The sequence below is a fragment of the Scyliorhinus canicula genome, chromosome 19, assembly GCF_902713615.1.
Source record: "Scyliorhinus canicula chromosome 19, sScyCan1.1, whole genome shotgun sequence".
Classification (NCBI taxonomy): domain Eukaryota; kingdom Metazoa; phylum Chordata; class Chondrichthyes; order Carcharhiniformes; family Scyliorhinidae; genus Scyliorhinus; species Scyliorhinus canicula.
In genome coordinates this window covers 71043950-71068758 of record NC_052164.1, presented here as the reverse complement: position 1 = coordinate 71068758, position 24809 = coordinate 71043950, and the positions used below count along the sequence as shown (strand labels likewise).

At 44.5% G+C, this 24809-nt stretch overlaps 1 protein-coding gene and 1 long non-coding RNA gene across 5 annotated transcripts in view; one reads left to right on the top strand and one right to left on the bottom strand.

Moving 5' to 3' along the window:
• The first annotated feature begins 11132 nt into the window (after positions 1 to 11132).
• Positions 11133 to 22890, top strand: LOC119953893. Its single transcript, XR_005458133.1, has 3 exons — positions 11133 to 11239; positions 18750 to 18891; positions 22841 to 22890. It is a non-coding gene; the product is annotated as an uncharacterized LOC119953893 (long non-coding RNA).
• The window catches only part of LOC119953891 (endothelial cell-selective adhesion molecule-like), a 148328-nt gene continuing 135313 nt past the window's right edge, over positions 11795 to 24809 (bottom strand). For all 4 annotated transcript variants that reach the window (XM_038778522.1, XM_038778523.1, XM_038778525.1 and 1 more), the window contains exons 6-7: positions 16143 to 16284; positions 11795 to 14007 (exon numbers count right to left, since the gene is read on the bottom strand). In XM_038778522.1, the coding sequence (XP_038634450.1) occupies positions 13551 to 14007; positions 16143 to 16284 (599 nt within the window). In that variant the 3' untranslated portion in view covers positions 11795 to 13550. The remainder of the gene's footprint in view (positions 14008 to 16142; positions 16285 to 24809) is intronic.

Below are 24809 nucleotides of genomic sequence, written 5' to 3'. Positions count from 1 at the left end.
GGAGGCCGGATGTGGGTGAGGTGGGGCCCAGCTTCCAGCGGCGGTTTTTCTGCTGAACGGGCCCACGCCTCGGCAGTGCTGCCGGCATCGGGATGATGGCTGCCATTGCAAAAGATGTTTTGGATGATGATCTTGGTGCAGGTCTTTTGGTGCTCATTTTGATGAACTGCAAAGTATCCTTGAGAAGATGGTGGAAGCGCAGAGTGAATTCGGATATTTGAGAGAGCAATTTCCCTAATGAGGGTCTGACAGCATCTGTTGAGAGAGAAGGGAGCTACGTTTCAAGTCTGGATAACAAAGAGCTTTGACAAAGAGTCATCCGGATTCAAAATGTTAGCTCCGCTCTCTCTCCCCAGATGCTGTCAGAACAGCTGAGATGTCCAGTATTTTCTATTTTGTTTTCAGATTCCAGCATCTGCATCTGCAGTAATTTGCTTTAATCCTTCATGAGGGCCCACCTTCAGTCCTGGGAAATGCTGCTGCATCATATGTCGTCCATCCTGACTGGCTCTGGTAATGGGGTCTGGACAGGGAGTGTTTGTGACCCTGAGCTCCTTTGAGATGTAGGAAGTAAGTTCCCGACTGATATGTGATTTATGCACCTTGCTCCTTTTTTATGTGTTGTACTCTTTGCAATTATGAACAGGGTTCTCTTCTCCAATCCGGCTCCCGAACAATATGGCGGAGCCCTACAGGGGCCCGGCCCAGAGGAAAGAAGGCCCCCACGGAAACAGCCCGCCCGCAGGATCGGTAAGCCCCGATCGTGGTCCAGGCCACCGTGGGGGGGGGGGGGGGGGGGGGGGGGGGGGGAGGCCTGGGGTCGGATACCCCTGCCCACCCCCCGCCAGGACCTGAAAAATCTATCCTGAACTCTCGTGGTTATTGCGAGCAATCGCCTCGTGGGAAGGTGTGCACCATTCACCACATTTTCATGGCCTTACCCCATTTTCCATTGTTCTCTGGTGGTGCAGAAAGAGGCACCAAGTTGAGTGTAGTAATTACACTGAGCCAATTATATTGCTGTTCCTCTGCCTCCAACCCCCCCCCCCCCCCCCCCCCCACCAGATGTTGAGACTTTTTTTCTTGCTGAGCTGTACCATTCCTCTGATTCAGTTGTGTGATTTGTTAAAATAAAAAACCTCAAAAATACTTTGACAAAAACTAATATTAATAGAGCAGGACACCACAATGGAACTCACTGTTAAGATATCTCCCAAGGGGTTGGGTGACCTCTGCACTTTAAACACAGACAGATCAAGCTACTGAAAGATCCTGAATAGAATCATTAGGGGTCTTTCTCATGAATGGGCATGTCTAGATGGTACTCTTTTGTGGAATTCACACCCACCATTGTTCAAAGTTACCCCCAAAACAGATTCAATGGACTCCTCGACATAACAAAGGAAAGCTGACAAAACCAGTTACCCATCTACCTCATAATGTAGATCAATAAATCGTGACCATGAGACTGAAACTGGTTCTATGATACTGAAATCTTGTCATCCCAAAGTTAGCAGTGACCTGGGAGCGGTCCACAGAATAGCACTGACAAGACAGCAGCTGCAGAGCAAAGCTCTGCTCCCTTTGCTTTTTCAGAACAGGGAGGCTTAAAAGATGTTTTAAAAGCCTCCGAGCCAGATTCGAAAGTTCCATCTTCACCTGTAAAGAGATTGGTTCATGTGATACAACAGCCATGGATGCCTGACTTCATAAACTTGCCAAACAGTCTTCTCATCTTAACATCCAACGCTAGCCCTCTGAACGAATCAGAAATACAATTCAAGATTGGGAAAGCTTCCTTCAGTGGACTCTAAGATATGGAAATTGTTAACTATTATTTTGATTTAACACCTGTAGTAGTGCATTCTATTTTTTAAAATTGTTCCTCTGTTGAGTGTGTGGTGTGTGAATGATGTAACGTTTTGATCTTCCAGGGTGACTGAATAATAATCCTCTGTTTAAACCCACAAAAGGCTGTTGCTGATAAATTGACGACACATTTGAGTTTAGAAACACAAACACTTACCTTTTCAAAAACAAACCATGCTGAATGTGGACAGAAGGGAAAGGAATTTAGTGGCTTCAGTTTATCTCACTCCACTGTCCTTAACACACCCCATATGGGTTTTCTGCATGGTAAGATAGGTTAAACAGACACTCAATTACTTAAAATCCACCATCACAGGCAATTAAACGTATTAAATTTGGTCATTTGTGGACTAGCACCTGACAAAGTGGCCGTGCAAACCCCTCAATTGTTGTAAAATCCCAATTGGGTCACCCACATCCATCAGGCAGGGGAACCACCACATGGTCTCCTTCTGAGTCAGTACTGCACTGTGCAGTTAATTCTTAGTGCCTTCAAGTTAGCCAAGAATGCTGCACTGCTGGTATTACCCATGGTTCAAGAATAATGTCCTGATATTTCCTGAAATTGACAAAACACACATTTAACAGCAGCGCAACATCACTTTCAGGCTTAAAATATGTTGGAAAACTACAGAACAACAGCATTGCCATCACCCAATGTCACTGTGTAAAAAGCCCTCAAATTATATTTGCAGTGGAGATTCTTGGAATAAAAATAGTAATTAGCTTTTTTTGGCTTCACATTTTTAATTAGCTGGAGCTCAAAATGGAGGTAATCACCCTTGGTAATCACAACATGGCAGACTGGAGACAGCTAAAGATTCTGTTCTGACTCTTACAACGGCAGCACAAATCCCTGGTAGATGAGCACTTCTGCCCATCCAGAAATGCTCAACTACTCCCTTATGTGTGGTTTAATGCTTGCCTATGTTTTTCAGATGCAAGTTCAGTGGTTTAGTCTGTACAAAATGGTCCAGCTTTGGCAATTTCACAGGATATACTGGTAAGCCAACTAGTCCGATTGGGAATGAGTGGGCTATGAGAATAAATGTATGGGTTACAGTTCATAAAAGGCATGGTTCAAATTCCAAAACTGCTGTCCTTCACTCAAGTTGTTGGGGAAACGTTATCAGTAACCATGAGTAACTAGTTCGATGTTTGTGTACAGGGCTGAACAAATAATTCAAACCATGTAGAGAAACCTGATACACTTTATTTAAAAAAAAACATATTTATCCATTTCAACAGGTGCATGCAGAAGCATTAAAATAACAAAAAGCTCAGATCCTTCCAAACTCACACGGTATCTGTTCAGTCAGGTTTATCTTATAACTTTCCCATTAAGTAGAAATGTCAGTAAAATATCACGTAGAAAAACTATTGATAAAAATATTAATAAAATTTCACAAACTCACTGTACACAGTGGTACATAAAATCCATTCTTATTATACATAACAAAGTTCGACACGTAGGAGCATAAACAGAATATAACAGTGGTTAAACATGGCTGCATGGTCAGCCTCAGGTTATCGTTCATGTACAATCGCAGGAGTAAGAACTCAGGTATAAGAACCATCTTGCTTTCCCATCTGACCACAGCTCTTGTATTTTGAGGAGTTGAAAAAATAAGTAGATAGGAACCAGCTGCATCCAGGGATTGATGAGTCAAGAATGAAAGGCCACAGATTGAAGAGAGTAAGAGCAGAGAGCAGATCATTTTCTTTTCAAGGCTGCAAGAGTGTGAAATGCAATTAAAGGTGGAGTTCATTATTAAAAGCACCACATTAGCCACAAGAGAGATTGTGTGAGTGGCTGAAGGAATGTGGGAATAGTGAAGGCACCGAGGATTAGGACCATGTGCTGGATAAATATCAAAACAGGACTGGTTGGCTGGAAAATCTGTTTCTGTGTCATAATTTTTATGTAAAGCCAGCCACGCCTCTATTTTTGGAAAGAGGATCTTCCTTCTTCATGCTACCAATGGATATAGAACATAGAACATAGAACAGTACAGCACAGAACAGGCCCTTCGGCCCTCGATGTTGTGCCGAGCAATGATCACCCTACTCAAGTCAACGTATCCACCCTATACCAGTAAGTAACCCAACAGGCCCCCCCCCCCCCCCCCCCCATTAACCTTTTAAAAAAAATCTTGGAATTGTATCCCACTCTTCAATCCCCGTTTTCACAATTCAATTTCAATGGGCAGGAAATATCCGGTGGGGGGGAGGAATTGAAGCAAAGAATATTACTATGTTTTATATACTTCTACTTGAAGACACTTTTTTTTTTCTAAATTCAAGGAATTGGTTTGCTGCTTCCATTGCTGGTTTGAGAATATTCTCTATTAACTCGCTAGAAAATATTTTATTTTCAGATCACATGTGGAAATATTTATAGTTCACGAAATGTACATTCGACTTTTCCAGTCACACAAAGAGCCTTCATGTATCGAAGACCGTGTAGATTCAGACTCCTCACACCAGCAGTCATACCCAATGAACTCTTTCCAAAGCATTACCCACCATCAGTGTAAGTTCGCCCTTGCTTTCTCTGAGTCACATATGTGTGTTGAAGGGTGACCATCTGTTAACCATTCATGGGCATCACCAGTGTCAAATCGAGGGGTTTGGTAGGAGTAGTAGCTGGGAACACAAGTCATGTCTAAAAAGATCTTCCAATCTTCTGACCTATTAGATACATCCGTGGGTGTTTCTCAAGCCTCAATCCTTTGAAATGTGGCTCAACATTTTGAATTTAAAATGTCAATCTTTAAAATAATAGCTCCATGTGTTTGAACTGCCTTCAAATAGGTCTCATTCTGTTTGATCATAAAATCAAATTCTTGATGCTTTCCCAATAATGGCAGCCACGTCCTTATTAGCATTTCCCACATTCGCTGTCTCCTACATAGATAATAACAAGGACAACTGGACCTATTCCCTGACACAGTCGCATTTACTTAGGATAAGACCCATGTCTCCCGAGTCACAGCAACACGCTAGAGCTGTCAACCCACATTGGCTCCATTCCAGAGGCATCACAAGATGCCTCACCGCCAACTGCCCCACCCAATCAAACAGCTTAGATACAGCTCATCAATGGAAGTATTCAACTAAAATGAAAAGAAAACAATTATTTTAATGATCTTTTGACTTTTCTCCTGCATTGTCTGCCTGTGCCCTGCATGGCAACATTCAATATATGGGCATTCCAAAAGAATCCTCATCCTCACTGTTGCAATCTTTCTGTATCTCACCACGCTCCAATTTAGACACATCGCCCAAACATATTACACAGCACTCACTGAAAGGTCTGGCTCTCTCTCTCTCTCTCAAAGAGAAGCAGCAGGAACTAAACAGAGGGAGAGAGATTCCCGTATTCTAACCTCCAATGAAGGAGACAGCACTGCCCACTTTGAAAAAAAATTAATCTATGGATATTGATGACTACTTATTGCTCATTCCTAATTACCTTTCAGGTGGTGAACTATTTTTTTCCCTTATAATAATTTTTATTAGTGTCACAAGTAGACTTACATTAACACTGCAATGAAGTTACTGTGAAAATCCCTGAGTTGCCACACTCCGGCGCCTGTTCGGATGTGTTTTATAGAGCCCAATCAACTAAATAGAAGAACACAAATTAACTGGTGGCAAATTAAAAGGTGGCGGACTGAGGGAGAATTCAGAATGCCCAATTCACCTAACAAGCCGGTCTTTCAGGACTTGTGGGAGGAAACCAGAGCTGCTGGAGGAATCCCACAGAGACATGGGGAGAACGTGCAGACCCCGCTCAGTGACCCAAACCAGGAATCGAACCTGGGTCTCTGTGAAGCAACAGTGCTACTGTGCTGGAATCACTGCAACTGGGTGAAGTACACTCACAGTGCTCTTCGGTAGAAGTCCCAGGATATTGACCCTGCGATGGTAAAGGAATGGAAATAGATTTCATACTCATGATGGTGCAATTTGGAAGGAAATCTGTAGTTGGCGATGTTTACATCCACCTGTCCTTCTAAGATGATTGAGGTGACAGGTCTGGAAGATTCTGTCAAAGGCAGCTTGGTGAGCTGCTGCAATCCATTTTGTAGATGGTAGATTTTGTTGCCACATTGTGCCAGTGTTGGATGCAGCAAAAGTTTAAGGTGTTGGATGTGCCAGTCAAGGGGGTTGCATTGACCTCGATGAGGTTGAGCTTCTTGAATGTTTTTGGAGCTGTACTCCAGCACAATCCTGTCTTGCACCTTGTAGATGCTACAAAGGCATTGGGCGCAATTTTCTTGCCGTGTTGCGCTCCCACGAGAGCTCAAGATGGCCAGAGATCCCAGGAGAGGCCTCCAGCAGACATTCCAACAGCCTCCGTGCCTCACGGGATTCAGCGAAGTCCATCAACATGTCAGAGTCAGAACTCCTCCCAAAAGGGTCAGGGGTAAATTACACTCTCAGAATTTGGTTGCAAACCTACTTACGACCTACCTGCCTGGGATCCCTGACCTCCGTTGATTCTCCAGCCTCCTCAGGGAGGCTGCAGCCAGGCGCTGTTCAGCACTGGTCCACACAAATGTAGACCAGGCGGAACGGCACCATGAGTCTCCTTGGAGACCACTGAGTGGTCAGGCTAAGTGCAAGGTGGCTCACTGGCCCACCCCCTGGCACGCAGACACCTTGGCACCACCACCCTGACTGCCAAGGCACCCAGGTGGCACTGCCAAGTCAACAGGAGCATTGCCTGGGTACCCAAGTGCATGGTGGCACTGCCAAGGCTTAGGAACCAAGGGTGACCACACCCATGAAATGAGGTTTGTTCACAAAAGGTTCAGAGGTTTGTTCACCAAAAAAGAAAACAAAGCAAGCAGACAAGATTCAACTTTGTGCTTGCCTAACATGATACAAGATGCTCAGTCAGTCATCACAATAATAAACACAAGTTGTGGACCAGTTTAGCACGGTTGACTGGACGACTGGTTCGTGATGTAGAGTGAGGCCAACAGCATGGATTCAATTCTCGCACTGGATGAGGTTATTCATGAAGGCCCTTCCTTCTCAACCTTGTGCCTCACCTGAGGTGTGGTAATCTTCAGGTTAAATCACCACCAGTTAACGTTCCCTTCAAAAGCGGAAAGCAACCTATGGTCATCTGAGACTATGGCGACACACTTTACTAACTAAAACCCAATGTCCCCTTATAAAGGCAGAGCGGACATCAGTCACTGCCGATCCAAAGAGGAAATTCAGGTTCCATTACTGTTCACCCCAACATCCAAAATGTGGGGGTAGCACAGTGGTTAGCATTGCTGCCTCATGGCACCGAGAACCCAGGTTTGATCCCAGCACCGGGTCACTGTCCGTGTGGAGTTTGCACCTTTGCCTTGTGTCTGCGTGGGTCTCACCCCCACAACCCAAAAAACGATATGCAGGGTAGGTGAATTGGCCAAACTCAATTGCCCTTTAATTGGGGAAAAAAAAGAATTTATATTATAATAACTTCCAAGATGCGGTGTTGAGAAAAAAAGAGGAAAAATAATGACCGAAATATGGTAGGGGATAGGGTACAATCAAGGGGCGAAATTCTCCGACCCCCAGCAGGGTCGGAGAATCGCCTGGGGCCGCCTAAAATCCCGCCCCCGCCGTGGCAGAGATTCTCCGCCACCCGGGAAGTGGCGGTGGCGGGAATCTCACCACTCCGATCGGAGAGGCCCCTGCGGTGATTCTCCGGCCCGATTGGGCTGAAGTCCCGCCGCTGGGAGGCCTCTCCCGCCGCCGAGGTTTAAACCACCTCTGGAACGGCAGGATCAGCGGCGCGAGCAGGCCCCCGGGGTCCTGGGGGGGGAGGCAGGGGGCGATCGAACCCCGGGGGGTGCCCCCACGGTGGCCTGGCCCGCGATCGGGGCCCCCCGCTCAGACTCCGGGCCAGTGCCCTGGGTGCACTATTTTCCTCCGCGTCTGCCACGGCCTCCGCCATGGCGGAAGCGGAAGAGAACCCCACATCGCGCATGCGCCGGCAGTGATGAAAGCGGCCAGCTACTGCGGACGTCACTGTCGGCGTATGTGCCGACCGGCGAAAGCCTTTCGGCCAGCCCCGCTGCCGGGGGCGCCGGTTTTTTGCGCCAGTCTTCTGGTGCAAACCACTCTGGCGCGGGGCTGGCCCCCAAAGGTGGGGAGAATTCCCCACCTTTGTGGAGGCCCGACCCGATTGGTTGGCGCTACTCCCCTACGCCGGCACCCTCCGTCACGCCGGGTAGGGGAGAATGCCGCCCCAGGTCTTGGGCAATGTGAAAAAGGTTGAGTCACTTCCGAAGGGCTAATGAATCAGTATGACTGTATGTATCATATCTTATATTAATAACAGTGTTGATGGGAGAATTACATTCAACCATTAGTTAAACGTGAAGGGGGGCAGCACGGTGGCGCGGTGGTTAGCACTGCTGCCTCACAGCACCGAGGACCTGAGTTCGATCCTGGTCCCGGGTCACTGTCCATGTGGAGCTTGCACATTCTCCCAGTGTCTGCGTGGGTCTCATCCCCACATCCCAAAAAGATGTGCAGGGTAGGAGATTTGGCCACGCTAAATTACCCCTTAATTGGAAAAAAGAATTGGGTACTCTAAATTTATTTTTTAAAAAGCTTGAAGAACACTTCAGGACCCCAGAGCTTGAGTTTATTCAAACCCTTCTTTATCCAACTGGATCCAAAATACATCAGTAAACAAAGCAATTAGAAACTACAGGTTACAGTTCAGATAGCAGTGTCATGATAGAAATGGAAACCCCCCTTCTTCAAGCAAACCTCGCATTTTGGCATCTGCCGTCTCTAGATATTTGTATTTAAGGGCAGCAAGGTAGCACAGTGGTTAGCACCGCTATCTCAGTGCCAGGGACCCGGGTTTGATTTCAAGTAAGTGTCTATCTGGAGTTCGTACATTCTCCCCGTGTCTGCGTGGGTTTCCTACGGGTGCTCCAGTTTCCTCCCACAGTCCAAAGACGTGCAGGTTAGGTGGATTGTCCATGCTAAAATTCCCCCTGTCCAAAGGTTAGGTAGGGTTCCCTTTCGAAGAGTTGGTGCAGATGCAATGGACTGAATGGCCTCCTTCTACACTGTAGGAATTCTACAAATGTTGATAAATAAAGGAACCTCTCATATGCTCCATTTCGAGAGGCTGATATATAAACAACATATCCTGTCACTATATAAACCCTGCTCAGACTGCAAAACGGTTCCCACACAGCCGTGTTTTGTTGACAAATCAAAAGACCATCTGGGAGTTCTGAATGCAAAACAACCGATGTGACTGTTTACTAAACATTAGCTTCTGACAGAAGTCTAACCTTTGACTTTCTAGGTTTGTCATTTTTTTAAAACGTACAAATTCAAGAATCAACAAAAAAATCGAGAATGATAGAGACCTAATATTGAACAAAAGGATAGTCTCACATTTATATAGCACCTTTCATGATTTCAGGGTGTCCCAAAACACCTTACAGCCAATGAAGGGCTTTTGAAGTGTAGTCACTCTTTGTGATGTAGGAAAAACGGCAGGCAATTTTCACACCAAACTCTCCTACGAAACAGCAATGAGACAAGGACCAAATCATCTGTGCATAGTGATATTGGTTGAGGGAACAGTATTGCTAGAGCTATCCTAGTCTTTTTTGAAACAATATAATGGGATCTTTTACATTCAGCAGAGGGGGCAGAATGATTTAATATTTTATCCTGACAGGTGTGGGTCAAACTGTTCAATAAACCATTTACTTCCACATTGTTCGTCAAACAATGAAAAATTGGGCAGCACGGTGGCGCAGTGGACAGAACTGCAGCCTCACGGCGCCCAGGACCTGGGTTCAATCCCAGTCTCGGGTCACTGTCCGTGTGGAGTTTGCACATTCTTCCTGTGTCTGCGTGAGTCATACCCCCCACAACCCATAAAGATGTGCAGGGCAGGTGGATTGGCTACGCTAAATTGCCCCTCAATTGGAAAAAAGAATTGGGTACAAATTTTGAAAAAATAATGAAAAATCAAATCTCCGTCAAAGTGAGCCTGTTCATTTGACTTTCCTTCACAATGTAATAGCATGGTGGGATGCTTCAGAATTTATTCTGGAACGACACTGTGTTGGCAATTAAGCTAATACAAAGGTATAGGAGGTTTAATTTGATATCAGTCACAAACCTTATCCCCATCGGCCCTTCCGACAATCTGTCAAGATGAATTTTCCACTTCAAAAGCAGTGAGAGAACAGAACCCGCTTGATACTTTTGTGATCTTTCCTGCAGCTGTGTAAAGTATTCTATTACAAAAAGGGTGAGCAACAGGAAGATCATTGTCACTGGGAAAGTGGTTGGGGCCAGGAAGCATGTGATGGAAAGATAATGGGCTCAATGTTGTGAAAGGGGGAGATCAAATCGCCTGAAGAACCATCGTCATCTAAGCCTATCACATTCAGCGTATGTTTCGATACCTCTTTTGTATCATGGTTATGGGCACTATGGCACATGGTTAGCACTGTTGCCTCTTAGTGTCAGGGACCCTGGTTCAATTCCACACGCGGGTGACTGAGAGAGTTTGCATTCTCCCTGTGCCTGTGGGGGTTTCCACCCTTAGTCATGCTAAATTACCCCATAGTGTCCAGGGTTACGGGATAAAGCAGAAGTGTGGGCATAGATAGGGGGCGGGATTCTGCATCGGCGTGATTCTCCGTTTTGCTGGCCATCGGGGGTTCCTGACGGTGTGGGGCTGTCACATAATGGGAAACCCCATTGATTGGCTAGCGTAACGGAGAATCCCGCTGGTGGGTCGGGGCACAAATGTGGCTCAGCAGGACGGAGAATCCTGCCCAGGGAGTTTTTTTCGGAGACTCAATGAGCCAAATGACCTCCTGCACTGTAGGGATTCTATGCTTGCAGTATCAAAATAAGTTTTTATTTTGAGGGGGGCGGGGATTGTGGTGGAAGGGAATCTTCATGTTACAGGACATGAGCAAGAGAACTCACAAATTTAAGAATCACTCATTGCCATTATTTCAACATGAAAGAGTCTCTGGATAACATATTTGTGAATAACTCCCACACCGATTTCTTTCTGAAATGCCAATACTCCATCTGTGGTATAAATAAATGTTAACAGCTCCGTCTTGCCAGTTCTGCAACTTTGAAGATTCTCCCATCTATTTTTTTTAAAGTTCCTTTTGTTTTAAGGAAAGTCATTTTGGGGAATTCCTGAGTTTTACTAATTCCATTACTTAATTTCCTTCTTCTCTGCAGGGTAGAACTGCCTCGATCACTGTTAGACTTTACAAAGTTACAAGAAGATAAAGGAGAACAGGGAAGGAAGGAGTAGAAATGCTGCGGTCATATGTGCAACAACATGGTGAATGTATTCAAAAAGAACTGTGGACAGGGAATGCTGGAATCGAGAAACAAGTCAGGCAGAAACTGGGGAAAGAGGAAAGCAGGGTCTGTCACTTCCCACCAACTCACATTTGTCACGGATAGAAGCCACGGTAAACTAGGACAACTGTTCATCACACAACTGTTCATCACACCTAGATAGAGAACTATCAAACATAAGAACAGGAGTAGGTCATTCAGCCCCTCAAGTCTGATCTACCATTCAATTAGACCATGGTTGATCTGTACCTCGCAGTGTCCTCTCCTCAGCCCTTCATACCATTAGTGAACAACCACCTAGAACATAGAACAGTACAGCACAGAACAGGCCCTTCGGCCCTCGATGTTGTGCCGAGCAATGATCATCCTACTCAAACCCACGTATCCACCCTATACCCGTAACCCAACAACCCCCCCCCCCCCCAACCTTACTTTTTAGGACACTACGGGAAATTTAGCATGGCCAATCCACCTAACCCGCACATCTTTGTTTGGACTGTGGGAGGAAATCGGAGCACCCGGAGGAAACCCACGCACACACGGGGAGGACGTGCAGACTCCACACAGACAGTGACCCAGCCGGGAATCGAACCTGGGACCCTGGAGCTGTGAAGCATTTATGCTAACCACCATGCTACCGTGCTGCCCCCCAAACCTATCAAACTAAGTCCAACTGTCCCCAAGATCCAGAACATTTTTCAGGATAAAGTTCCAGATTTTCATTCACTTGCGGAAGCATTTTATCACACATTTCAATCCTAAATGGCTCTAGTGAGTATATCCCGAGTCTTAATTCCCCAAAAGGAAAAGGTTTCTCTGTTTATACATTATTGAATCATTTCAATGTCACTCCTTAAGACTTCCACACTCAAGGAATTTGAAGCCAAATGGAATCATCTCCCAAGTTGTCTACTTGCAGAAGTGATACTTGGAAAGGGGTTGAGTAAAGCTGGTCATTTGGGTTTTGTGCCATTGAGGATTTTTGTACGTATCTGAGGAAACAAGGTGACAGTGGTAATGTTGCTGAACTAATCGTCTAGAGGCCTAGGAGACCCAAGTTTAAATCCTACCATTGTTGGTGGAATGTAAATTCAATTAATCAATCTGGAAAACGCAGGTAATCTCAGTAATAGTGCCCATGAAATGATTGCTGTAAAAACCCATCTGGTTCCCCTTTACAGAATAATATAATGCAGAAGAGGCCCTTTGGCCCATCGAGACTGCACTAACTCATGAGAAACACCTGCCCGACCTACCAACCTAATCCCATTTTCCAACACTTCCCTTTAGGGAAGGAAATCTACCATCCTTACCTCTTCTGGCCTACATGCGACTCCAGACCCACAGCAATGTGGTTGTCTCTCAACTGCCCTCAAATGACCTGGTGAGCTATGCAAGGGCAATTAGGGATGGTCAGCAAATGCTGGCCTTGCCAGTGATGTCCACAACCCGTGAAAGAAAAAAAGTAAAGAAAGACCATCGCAAAAGAGAAATAGGAAATTAACAAGAAGATAAAGACAGTTTGCAATATAAATTAGCAGTCACATTTCTTCTGGATTAAATTGGTCTGGATTCTCCACTTTCAGGATTGATGAATGTAACGAACTATTAACAGCATGTACAGGCTAGCTAATACTGTAGATTTATTGTCTTCAAAAAGTGCTATATTTTGAGAGGCTAGCGAGATTACAGGCCCAGAGCTTGGATTAGCTGGATCTGTTGCTATAATGGATTCCGGGTGGGATTTTATTGTTCTCTCTCATCCCCCCCCCACCACCACTCCCCCTTCCCAAGGCACATTTTTCGGTGGCAGTGACGGCTTGCCATTGGCCGCCAGTGGGATCTTCCAGTTCCGAAGTAAATGGTAGTTTGCGTTGCACGCCTGCCCAGTTGGCAAGGAACCTCGTCACGCTTGGGGGGGGGGGGGGGGGGGGGGGGGGAAGAGGAGAGAGAGAGAGAAAAAAAAAGAGGGGGTTACCTTTGGTGGGAACAGAAGATCCTGCCAGTGAGAAGGGCCAGAAAATCCCAGCCTGAGTGTCAAGCAGTTGTATTGTTGGAGTTACAAGTAAAATACCAGAATAGAAATGGCTGCTTACACGTCCAGATAACACTTGGGCAAAAATTCCTCATTTCAAGTTTCTTGTTGAACAACTTACAGGAGCTCAGGACACAGTTCACACTGAATGCTGTATTTGTAACACTTCACCATAAATGGCTCACATCTGAAGGCCCGTTCTTTGGTCAAAGTTATTGCAGCATTTCCATGTGCATTGATTACTGTGGTGTTGCTCCTATACCAGTGATCCTGCTTGGCTCTGGGCGGGCACCATGACTGGCACAGCCCCCATTCTAGCAAGGTTTGATGGTGACATTGGAGATAATGTGGGTGTCTGCCCAGGTGCTTGTGCCTGAACTCCATTCTGCCACTTAGGGAGAGGACCAGAGTGGTGAGTGTTGACTAATGATGAGTAAGTTGGCACGGATTGGCCAGATGAGCTTCTTGTCGGAGTGTTCCCCGCTGATTTTTGGGCATTGTTTGGGCGCTTGTAACTCCCAGTGCTGTTGACACCCATTGCAGTGATGGTTGAAGCAGTGTCTGATGGTGGCTTCTTAGGATATGGTTTATTAGGATATGGCTTGTAGACGTGCATGGTGCTGTTCATCGATGACAGTGTGCCATTTTTTGAGATGATATCAGAATTCTCAGCCTTAGCCCATGTATTTCCTGTTGGAGCTTGTGCATCCTCCCTGTGATCAAATAATTAAAAAAAAACAATTAGAGAATATTATTTGTTGCAGTATAGGTATACATTCCTTCCACAGCAGTGCCCATTCAATTAATTATCATCCTGGCACTTCATACACTCTATTTGACCTGATCATCACCACTTTTGATTTCCTCGCCTTGGGTTCTACTTTTGCTCATTGACATAGTGAAGGCTCTCTCTCTCTCTCTCTGCTAACTGTAAGTACCCTTCGTGAAATTGGGTGGGGGCTTGCACCATAAAAAAAACTGCCCCATATTTGACAATTTCACTCTCAAAAGAGGCTGCAACATTGGCTGTTCTGGTAAATTACAATGTCATGTTGGTACAGTTGAAGCAATTCTTCTGTGATTCAGGTAAGCTACATTGCTATAAAGCAAAGTGTAGGAATTTACCCCACATCTAAACCCATCCTGGAAGCTCTTATTAACTGATATTGGCTGTCTGAAATTTAAGTTCTTCATTGCTTGGTCTTCCACAATGATTAACAGGAGCACACAAAATAATAGGCTACAGCAACATTTAAAAAAAAACAATAATTATGCTTTGACAGGATGCTTTATGCCTTGAGGTGAGGAGCAATGGGATGTTGCTCCCTGCTCTGTAGCTAGGGTTGCCAACTGTGATTAACTTTATTAACTGTCATCACATGACTATCTCCCACGTTACAGCCAACACATCCATCCTTTGTCGCACTGCCTTTCTACACACATTGAAAAGCAAAAAGACTCGTTATCCAATTGGATGATGCTCGACCATCAACCAAACAGGCTTCATTTCTCCCCACATTTTCAATATTTTAAAACTGGTTAAAAAAGAAATGACTAAGAAAAACCATGGGCGGGATTCTCCCACCCGCCACACCCATTTTAGAGTGTGGCGCCACACCCATTTCAGAGTGAGGCGCACCCCCCCACCCCCGGCCGGCAGCGGTATCCTCCGTCCACCCCCATGCCATTGGGGAAATCCGCAAGCGTGAATGCGCTGCCAGCGAAGCGGAGTATCCCGCTGCCCATCATTTTTTATATCCCAATGAAATTTTCCAGGATTGCACACAGCTGTGTCCTGGAGTTTGACCTTCCGTTCCAGTTGATTCCAGGCCACTCCTAGAGGAATGGTAACCCTATGTGCAGCTATCAGATGTAGGCCAGGTGTTCAAACCTTTTAAGATGGCAGGATGCAGGAGGAATGAGGGAAGGGAAACATTTAATAAGTCCCTTAAACCATTCATGTGTTTATAGCTGACAGTTGAAGAGGTTCATTTGTGAAGTACCAGAAGCCAACTTCTGACCCTTTCGGTCAGGCTGATGTATAGCACCAGGAATCAAAAGGACAGGAAACCCTAATGGGTCAAACATTCTTTCCTCTGCTCCCTAATCACTGCTCTCATATTTCAGGAAATAAAAACATATGAAAATTGCATTTGGTATATTCACATATTCAACTTGAGGTCAGTGTTGTCAACAATCTGAATTTCTTGACTGTGCCCATGATTTGCCAAACAGATTCCTATGACTCATCCAAGGAACTGAAAAATAATTGCCACATTCTTTTCAGCTATGACTCAAACTGTTTAAAAACAAAGTGAATTGCCTCAGGGCAAATCAATGAATCAAAATGTGAATCTGACCGAGCAACGCAGTCCCACTCACAATAGTACAGCTTCAATTCAAATCAACTTGTGCTGCACTTTGGCTGTTGGACATAGGTGATATATACAGGTGTTAGACTGAAGTCAGCACTGTTTCCTTCAGTGTCACATGACCATCCTTGATGGATGTCAGTAGAGGTGATGCAGCTAAAATTAAATATGGCCCAGGGAGGAATGCAAGGGTTTGAGGCCCATGTTTTGCCCTGACATCAGGCTCCCTACGAGCCTTTGACTACAATGTGTGTTCATATACAGAGATTCTCAGTACAAGGTTATATAATGAAAGTGCAACATTCAACAATTGAGACATTACCATCTGTTTTCCTTTTATTGCCCACATTAAGTGGTTAACCCATTAGGTGGAGGGCAGGTGATGCCTCTTGTCTGTGCTGTCATATAATGGAGGAAGGCAGCTTTTTTTTGGTTTGATTTGTCCGAGGCCCTAATGGTCACTCACTATTACTCACTTTATATCATTGGCTAGATATTGCTCCATTTCTGCCTTTTTCTTCTTTTGATGCCTGCAGAAGCAAATGGCGATAGCAATAATCAAACACATTCCTAAGAGCACTCCAATAATGGATCCGGCAATAATCCCAGCATTACTTGCTGTGAAAAGAGAGACAAATTAAGGATGGATTATTCATTTTTGACAGTATTCAAATCATTAAAAAAAACAAGAGAAACAAACAATCAGGATTATATTGAAAATCCTACCATCTCATCACTTATTTTAAATTAACTAAGTAGTTGTGAATTCTTAGGGGCATAGATAATTGTTAATGGTGGGGGTCATTGTATAAATGCTTAGCGCCTTTATATTCCCCATGCTGGTAGGAGTTGTGTATTTCCCTATGCTACCTCTCAACTTGAGTTGCCACCCTGTGTCAGAAGGCTGTCAGCCTCAGAGGTCATGATGTGGAGATGCCGGCGTTGGACTGGGGTGAGCACAGTAAGAAGTCTTACAACACCAGGTTAAAGTCCAACAGGTTTGTTTCAAACACGAGCTTTCGGAGCACGGCTCCTTCTTCAGGTGAATGATCTGAAGAAGGAGCCGTGCTCCGAAAGCTCGTGTTTGAAACAAACCTGTTGGACTTTAACCTGGTGTTGTAAGACTTCTTACTAGCCTCAGAGGTGACATTCCATTGGCAACCCGAGGGGCCATGGGTAGGGGAGGTCACCCCTGCAGCTCCAATTGGCTAGCATGAGGGGCCTCCCTGCTTGGGAATTTATTTTAAAACCAGCCTCTCCTGATCTGCCTCAGCAGTGCCCACCTCTCACTCGTGGGGCTGCCAGGGCACGAGAGCTGCCACACGTCTGACTGTGCCCGCAGTATGGGGAGCAGGTCAACGAAAGAGGCTGCTCTCAGGAATAGCACGATGCTGGCCCCTCTCCCCACAAGTGTGTGCATCCCAACATCGGGGTGCCAAAGTCCACAGGAAAGTCCTGCTTTTTCTCTCATGTGATGGCTACCAATCTACTCCAATGCCCTCACAAAAACCAGTCAGTCTTTGAAAAGCTTTCGAGCTGAGAGAAATGTCCACTTTTTGTTAAACATTTATGAAGACATTGTCAGATTAGAAAAGTGACATGTTCATGTGCACAAATACCACTCATTAGCCTAGGATGAGCTAAATTCATCATTTCCTCTGACATTTATAGATACTACTGTAAGGACCCATCCTGTTGATTCCCTTTCTTCCCCTTTCTTTATTTTTATGCCATTATCATTTTGATTCCTTGGATGTTAATTGGCATGTATCTATATGTCAAGCAGCAGTTGCACCATGATTTTTTGAACAGTAGAACTCGGTTGCACCCAAGAGATGGGGTGGGACTATGTTCGATTGATTGGCTGGTGGCCCATGAATTGGCAAAAAGGCCTTATTCTGCCCGGTGGTAATTGGATCATGCCTGAGTGGGGTGATTTTCAGAGACCCAAGAAAAGCAGAGTCAGGTCCCTGGACACTCAGGGGAAAGGACCTGCTCTGTTCGCTCTCTCAAATCTGCTGACTGTAATTATTGGGCAGCCAAAGACCAAGGACTTCGGGTATTTTATTATTTGCTAATCCAATTGTGTTGTGACTCCTGGTCAAGCGGGACTGGAATTGACCATGCCCTAGCCCAGGGTGTCATAACAACTACCCTCTTTCCACTACAGTATAGATCTCTCTGTTTAAAATGCATTCTAATAATACATTCTTTGGTTTTAAATTGGGAGCGATCCTGCTTCCTTTCTAGTGATGTTATTCTGCAACCCCTTAAAGCAGCAGTTCCCCAATCGGGTTCCACAGAACCACAGACTCCTCCTCCAGGGGTTCTGCAGTCTGGCCATTTTAAGTATTAAAAATAGCTTTCCTTTCATCTTTCCCAATCGAAGGCTGTTGTTTCACTTTGTTGCTCACTGATTGGCTGCAAGCTGAATCATGAACTGAGAAGCCAACCTCTGATTAAATGAGCTGGAAACACTCCAATTTAACCTCAGCTAAGTTAAATTAAAGCCACAGGGGCCTGAGTGGAGGGCGAATGGGTGAGGGCGAGGGTGTGAGTGGGTGCTCCCATTAAAAATGAAAAAAAACTTTTAATTATTAGTTGAACAACTGAACTTCATTGGAATAAATGTATGCATACAATACATATAAACACCTTTTTAGTTTTGTATTTTTGTACCTATTGCACAATAATAATTTTTTGTGGTTTGTCAATACAATACGAATGTTTGTTCAGTATGCTTGGAGGTCAAAAGAGTTCCATGGCTGGAAAAGTTTGGGAACTCCTGCCTTAAAGGCACATTATAACATCCCCCTTTCTTTTAAAAGATCCCCCCCCCCGCCCCCCACACCTGACCCTTCCAAAGATGTATTCCTTTCAGAATGACCAGCCCCAGATGAGGTTTCCCAAAAGCTACTGATCTGGGTGAGACCCCTCGATTTGTCACTGTCTGGCAGGCATGCCCCCAAATTATTACAAACCCGGGTGAGGAAGCTTGACTGGGTCCATGTCTTTATTCAACCAACTTTTATAGTAAAAGTTTAATTTAACAAAATTCCTTTTCTCTTGTATACTGTTTCCAGACCCAATAGTTATGAATAAAAGGGACCTAATTCAACCAGGCTTGAGTCAAGACAGAGTAAATTTATTACCAGAAGGCAAGGAGAAATATTAAGACATATGCATCTACAGTCTACAGATTAGAAATAAGAATAGCATCCAATAGTAAGTAAATATTAAAGTTATACGGAGCAGTCCTAGGTAGTTGATGACGCTTTGTGACCATTACGATTGTTTTTAGTATAGTTGACTTCTGCTGGCGAATATTTGATTCTTCAGTGAAGGTGTCCCGTAGTTTGGTAGAGATTTCAGTTATTTTCCAGCTGCCATCCTTTTGCTCCCTTATCCACTTGGGAAAGAGAGTGTTTTAACTGGCCATCTTTGTGCGGTTCAGTTATTGTGTCCTCTTCAGTTTGACAAACTTTCAGCTGTAGTTCTCACAGACACACACATCTACAGACCAACAGGCGGTTCGGCAGAACAGCAGAGATTGGTAGTAAGCAGGCTTTTAACCCTTTTTAAAGCACCAGATGTGTGTAGTCCAAGACCACCAGAATGCACTAGCCTGTCTAGGCCACTATACCCAGGGTCTTGGGAGATGAGAGGGTAATTTTGTCCTTATCAGAGATGGTGAACAGACTTACATGTAAATTGTCTGGAAGTACTGGGAGAGGTTCTATTGTTCCTTAGAAACCCCGTACATTTCTGTGAAGGCTTGTTGTACATTGTCAGCCATCTCCGGTGTTGGTGTCCATTTTTTAAATGTACAACTCAGGTCTTTTTAAAGTCGAATATTCCTTTGTACAATTCCAGGTTATTTTCTCCATTATCATATCAGTTCCATGTATATTTACCATACATGGTCATATTTAGTTACCATTACAAGTGTATAGAACTGGTGAATCAATGAGTTCCCAAAAGGATGGAAAGGTAATCTACTGGTACGCTCAGATATTGGAATTAAAACGTGTCTGGAGGTTTCACCATTGCATCTGTGTGTGTAATGGCTTCATAGGACCTTACGTTGCTCGTTATGTTTTCCCTTAATTTGCTCTGTTTTAATTACCTTTGCTCAAGAGTCGCCAGGTATGTTTCTGATACCACCACAGGGTTTAAAACCAAGTACTGATCAATAACTCAATACACCAGTTAGTAAGTTTGAAATCAATACACATTTATTATACACACAGTCAATTACTACTCAGCATAAACTCTATTTACTAAACTACAACTGCTACTAAAAGCCTATACTTAGCTTCGAGTGGCCCACCAGGTCAGAGGAACAATGGCCTTTGTCCGGTTCTAATTCTGTTGGCTTCGAACTGGTACGGAATAGTAGCTAGGAGCGTCTATCTCGTAGTGTGCGTTGACTTGAGACTTACTTGGTTGATGCAGCTGCTAGGTAGGTCTCTCCTCGCTGAGAGCCAAGGCTGAGAGCGCGAACTGAACTTGGGGACGCTATCTTATAGTCCCCAGGGGTTTCGCGCCCTTCTGGGCGGACCCCGGACTTGGTCCCAATTAATTGGACCATGTCTCAATTGTTCCTATCGATTTTCTCCAATACCGGAGTTGTTCCCTGATCGTTGGGCGGGCCCTATGTGGTCGTTGACCTGCCTTTGTCTTAGCTCCCACTGGCGCTGGGGAGTCTGTCTTGGTCTCGATTGTTTCAATGTTTCTTTTTGTTCTTGGAGATAGCTCATTAATATGTTAATGGCTATTGGTTTTGGTTCTGTCTGGGTACTGCAAATCTTAATACACAGGAAACCTTGCACCTGCTTGTGTTCTCTGGTGTTGTCCGTTTTTCCCTGCACTCCTTGCGAGTGTCCATTTTGAATCGGGATGTGGCCACCCCAGGTGGCTACACTTAGCTCGGAACAAATTCTCGTCACTTTGACTGGTTTCTATATGCCTTCTGTGGAATCTTGGATGTGAACTTGTCGTCCAACTTGGCAATTCTGTACCTCCATTTCTATTGTGCACATCAATCACCATCCCTTGAAGTTTTAAATGCTGCTCTCTAGTCTTTGAGCGCAGAATGGGTGAGGGCACACACTGGTCTGCCAAGTATGAGCTCTGCCACTGATGGAATAGTTCTACTCAAGGTATCGCTCTCAGATGTAACATTGCAATGTACAGATGTTGCTTGGTCAGTCTACATTTGAGAATTAGGGATTTCACTTTGAGAATCATTCATTCAGCTGGGCTATTAGATCGAGGGTAAGGAGGACTGCTGCCTCATGGCGCAGAGGACCCAGGTTTGATCCCAGCCCCGGGTCACTGTCTGTGTATATAGTCCCCGTGTCTGAATGGATCTCACCCCCAACAACCCAAAAGGTGTGCAGGGTAGGTGGATTGGCCACGCTAAATTGCCCCTTAATTAGAAAAAGAGAGAATTGGGTATTTTAAACTTAAAAAAGATTTAGGGGAATGAGAAGAGGTAGTGTGATCGATGTTTCACTTTTCACCCACATCCTGAATTTTGGACCATATTCCATAACCATCTCTTCAGGTGCAGCAAATAAACTGAAAATAGTACTGGAGTGTATGTGACAGGTGTGCTCGGCACATTGGGTGATTGTTGTGCAATTGTTGAATAATGGGTTTCTTGGCAATGTAGTTGACGATGACCATGAAGTCAGTGCCATGGACTCGAGGTCAGATGTGATTTTGGACCAAGGATTGGTAATCATGTGGAATCAGTCGTGCTTTCAGCTGACTTGGTATGTGCCCTTGATACATCTCATTTCCTGATGACAATTTCAATGTCAATATTCACATCTGGCTAATAGAGACTCTTCCCATCTGATCTAAGCTCATGTGAGAGTTATGAAGTCGTTGAGGAATAGCCGGTCACATCGATTCCGGTATGATTACCTGCCTCCCCTTAAAAATGCTCCTCGGGAGATGTCTAGATTATCCTGGTCAGACCAAAACGATCGTGTGTTTGTGGACGTGTTGAATTGAATCATCCTTCAATGATGATTTTCCAGTTTCTGTGACGTAGAATCTTTTACCATTTCTTCTTACAGCTGCTTGCATTTGCATTGAGCAAAATGTACCAAATCAATTGGCCGACTTGCATTCTCCTGCAAGTGGAGTGCTGTAGCTCCCTTGAAACTGCTAATGTTGTGAAAACATTGACTAATTTGATGTTCGGTCATGAACAGATGAAAGGAGGTTGATCTGCCATATGTGGTCTGACTGCTTCCATGAGCTATCACTAGTGTGAGTTCACATCATACCATTATTCCTGTGATTGCTAGGCCTTTAGTCTCCACGATGTAGAATATTTATGACACTCGAGGATTAACTGTGGTTGCAGTCCACGGCTATGGGTCCTGCGTATGGAATTACTACACCATCATGTGCTGAAAGTTGAGCAGCAGGTTCTCCATGGCCCTCTAGGTGTCTTTTAGAATTCACCAAGGTCGTATGGCGGCACTTCCAACTGCATCTTTTATTCATTCATGGGGTGTGTGTGTCACTGGTTAGACCAGCATTTATTGCACATCCCCAATTACCCCCAAAGTGCGAGAAATTGAATGCTTGTGATGTCTTATTGAATAGCTATTAATTTTACAAAGGCTTGATCTAGACTGAGGCAAAGCTTCTGATGACGTCACAAACTGTACATGTGACCACACAACACCACCCCAAGTATAACAGTGGTAGTGAACTGCCTTCTTGAAAGCCACAGACCATGTTGGTGGTGGAGGCGGAAGCCCTAAACTCCTTTAATAAGTACCTGGACCTGCACCTTAAGTGCTGTAAGCTTCAGAGTTTTGGGCTATGTGCAGGAAGATGGTATTAGAGTAAAGTAAGTAAATTAATCTTTATTGTCACAAGTAGGCTTACATTAACAATGCAATGAAGTTACTGTGAAAAAGGCACCTAGGTGTCTTTGGGTTGGCATGGACAAGATGGGCCCAATGGCCCCCTTCCTTGATGTATTGTTTCTATGGTTCTATGTGGTGTAGGTACACTATAGGCAGTGTCTAGTAAGTATACTATTGAAAGAGAGGAAATAATGAATAATGTTTAATTACATGGTTTATATGGGCAGACAATAATTATAGTCTATTAAAAAAGTTGAAAGTTTTTTGAATTTGTATAGTGTTTTAGAAAAGGTCAAGGAAAATTCAACGCTCAAGAGTAAAGATATCATGGGCAGCACGGTGGCACAATGGTTAGCATTGCTGCCTACGGCGCTGAGGACCCGGGTTCGAATCCCGGCCCTGGGTCACTGTCCGTGTGGAGTTTGCACATTCTCCCCGTGTCTGCGTGGGTTTCGCCCCCACAACCCAAAGATGTGCAGGTTCGGTGAATTGGCCACGCTAAATTGCCCCTTAATTGAAAAAAATAATTGGGTACTCTAAATTTATATTAAAAAAAAGAGTAAAGATATCACCTCGCAATATGTTGATGAGGCAAAGGACACAGTCACTTGCAAGGCCCATATCATGTTTTTCAGTGATCTCTGCAACTTGTTTTTCGATGGCTTCAAGTAGCAGACACAGCCAACAGTGCAAGGCTGAGCCGGTTAGCAACAAGTGAAGAAATTAAAGAGGAGCTATAGAAAGATAAGAGAGAAAAATCCATACTCTGCCTCGTGAACACCTGCAACTTTTAAAATGTGGTTCAGTGTTCAAATGTAAATAATGCTTTGCCCACGTGACCTACAATGTATACTATCGCTTAATTTGAGTCTGCTTCAGAGGCTCCTCTCTGAAGTTGTGCTCTCTCCCAATGGGTTGGCTAATAAACAATTGTTCTGTATTTGGGTCTCCCGAGATTATTTTGTATCATAATCTTCTCCACTACACTATATTGGCCAATTATGAATATTTACTAAGTTTCTTTAGACAAGTAATTTTAATCTTGGCCAACGTTGGACAGTGTGGTGGTGTGTTTTCCACGAGATTGAGTGCATGAAATGTGTTCACTGAACTTCATCCCATTATGCACATCTGCATATTTGGTCCGTCGGTGACATCATGTGCATGTTTCTAATGGGATACTGGATGGTTATTCTTATTGCTGGACAATACCTGTTGTGTATAGTTTGTTTAGATCATTGCACAGCTCCTAGTAGCTGCATCGGCCTTCATTCCAGTGCACTGTCACTGCCAAAGGCCCTTTCTGCCACTTGCTTTGCAGAATTAATGCAAAGCTGGGCATTTCCTTGATGTAAAGAGAAGGCCACACCTCCCATATGTCTTATGAGAACACCCATACCTAGCAAGTGCATTAACAATTGGGGTGGTACTTAGGAACTGTAAGCTTCAGCACATAATGAGTGTCACTGTAGCCATTTTTGCACACTTTTCCAAAGTGCCACTTGTTATAATTGCAACCTTCTCCTCCCTGGCATTTACAGCTTTTTTTTTTGGACTCTCCCTTCCCATTGATCTGGCCAACACCCTGGTCACTCATCTTTCTCAACTGAACTAACCTGGTCCTGGTTCTCTCATCAATCTGCTGAGGAATTCTATTTGAGCACTATCCCAATACAGTGTCTTCACTGCTTTACCGTACAGTCACCACAATGTTGTTTCAATGCTCTCTGACACTGAATATTGGGGGTCATCAAATTCCATGCAGACCGTTAACCATGTGATGATACCTGTACTGAACCTTGCTGCAAGGCAAGATCATCTGGAAGGAACTGTTCCTGCACACTGCATGTTTTTATAATGATACAAAGACAACAATCACTCATAAGGATTGGGTAAACTCATTGTGGCTTCACTTATTGAGACGAGGTACATAGGAAACATCAGCTGTAGAGCTGTGTAGTGTGTGCTCTGCTGAAAGCAAAAGTGAAGCACAACACTTCTTTTCTCGTGATGTTATGCTGCAATCTCTTGAAGGCATTTAACGACAGGAAGCAAGTGCTTGGGAGATGGCAAGTGGAGTTGGGAATCAATGAGCAGCAATAAGTAGAAAGAGTAAGTTAGCAACAAACCAGTAGAGTTAAGAGGACTTTTGGACCAGTTAGGTCCAAGGCAGCCGAATCAGATTTTGATGCTAGAATTAGGAATATAACCCAAATCTATTACATATTTTCTTTTGGGAAACTAGAA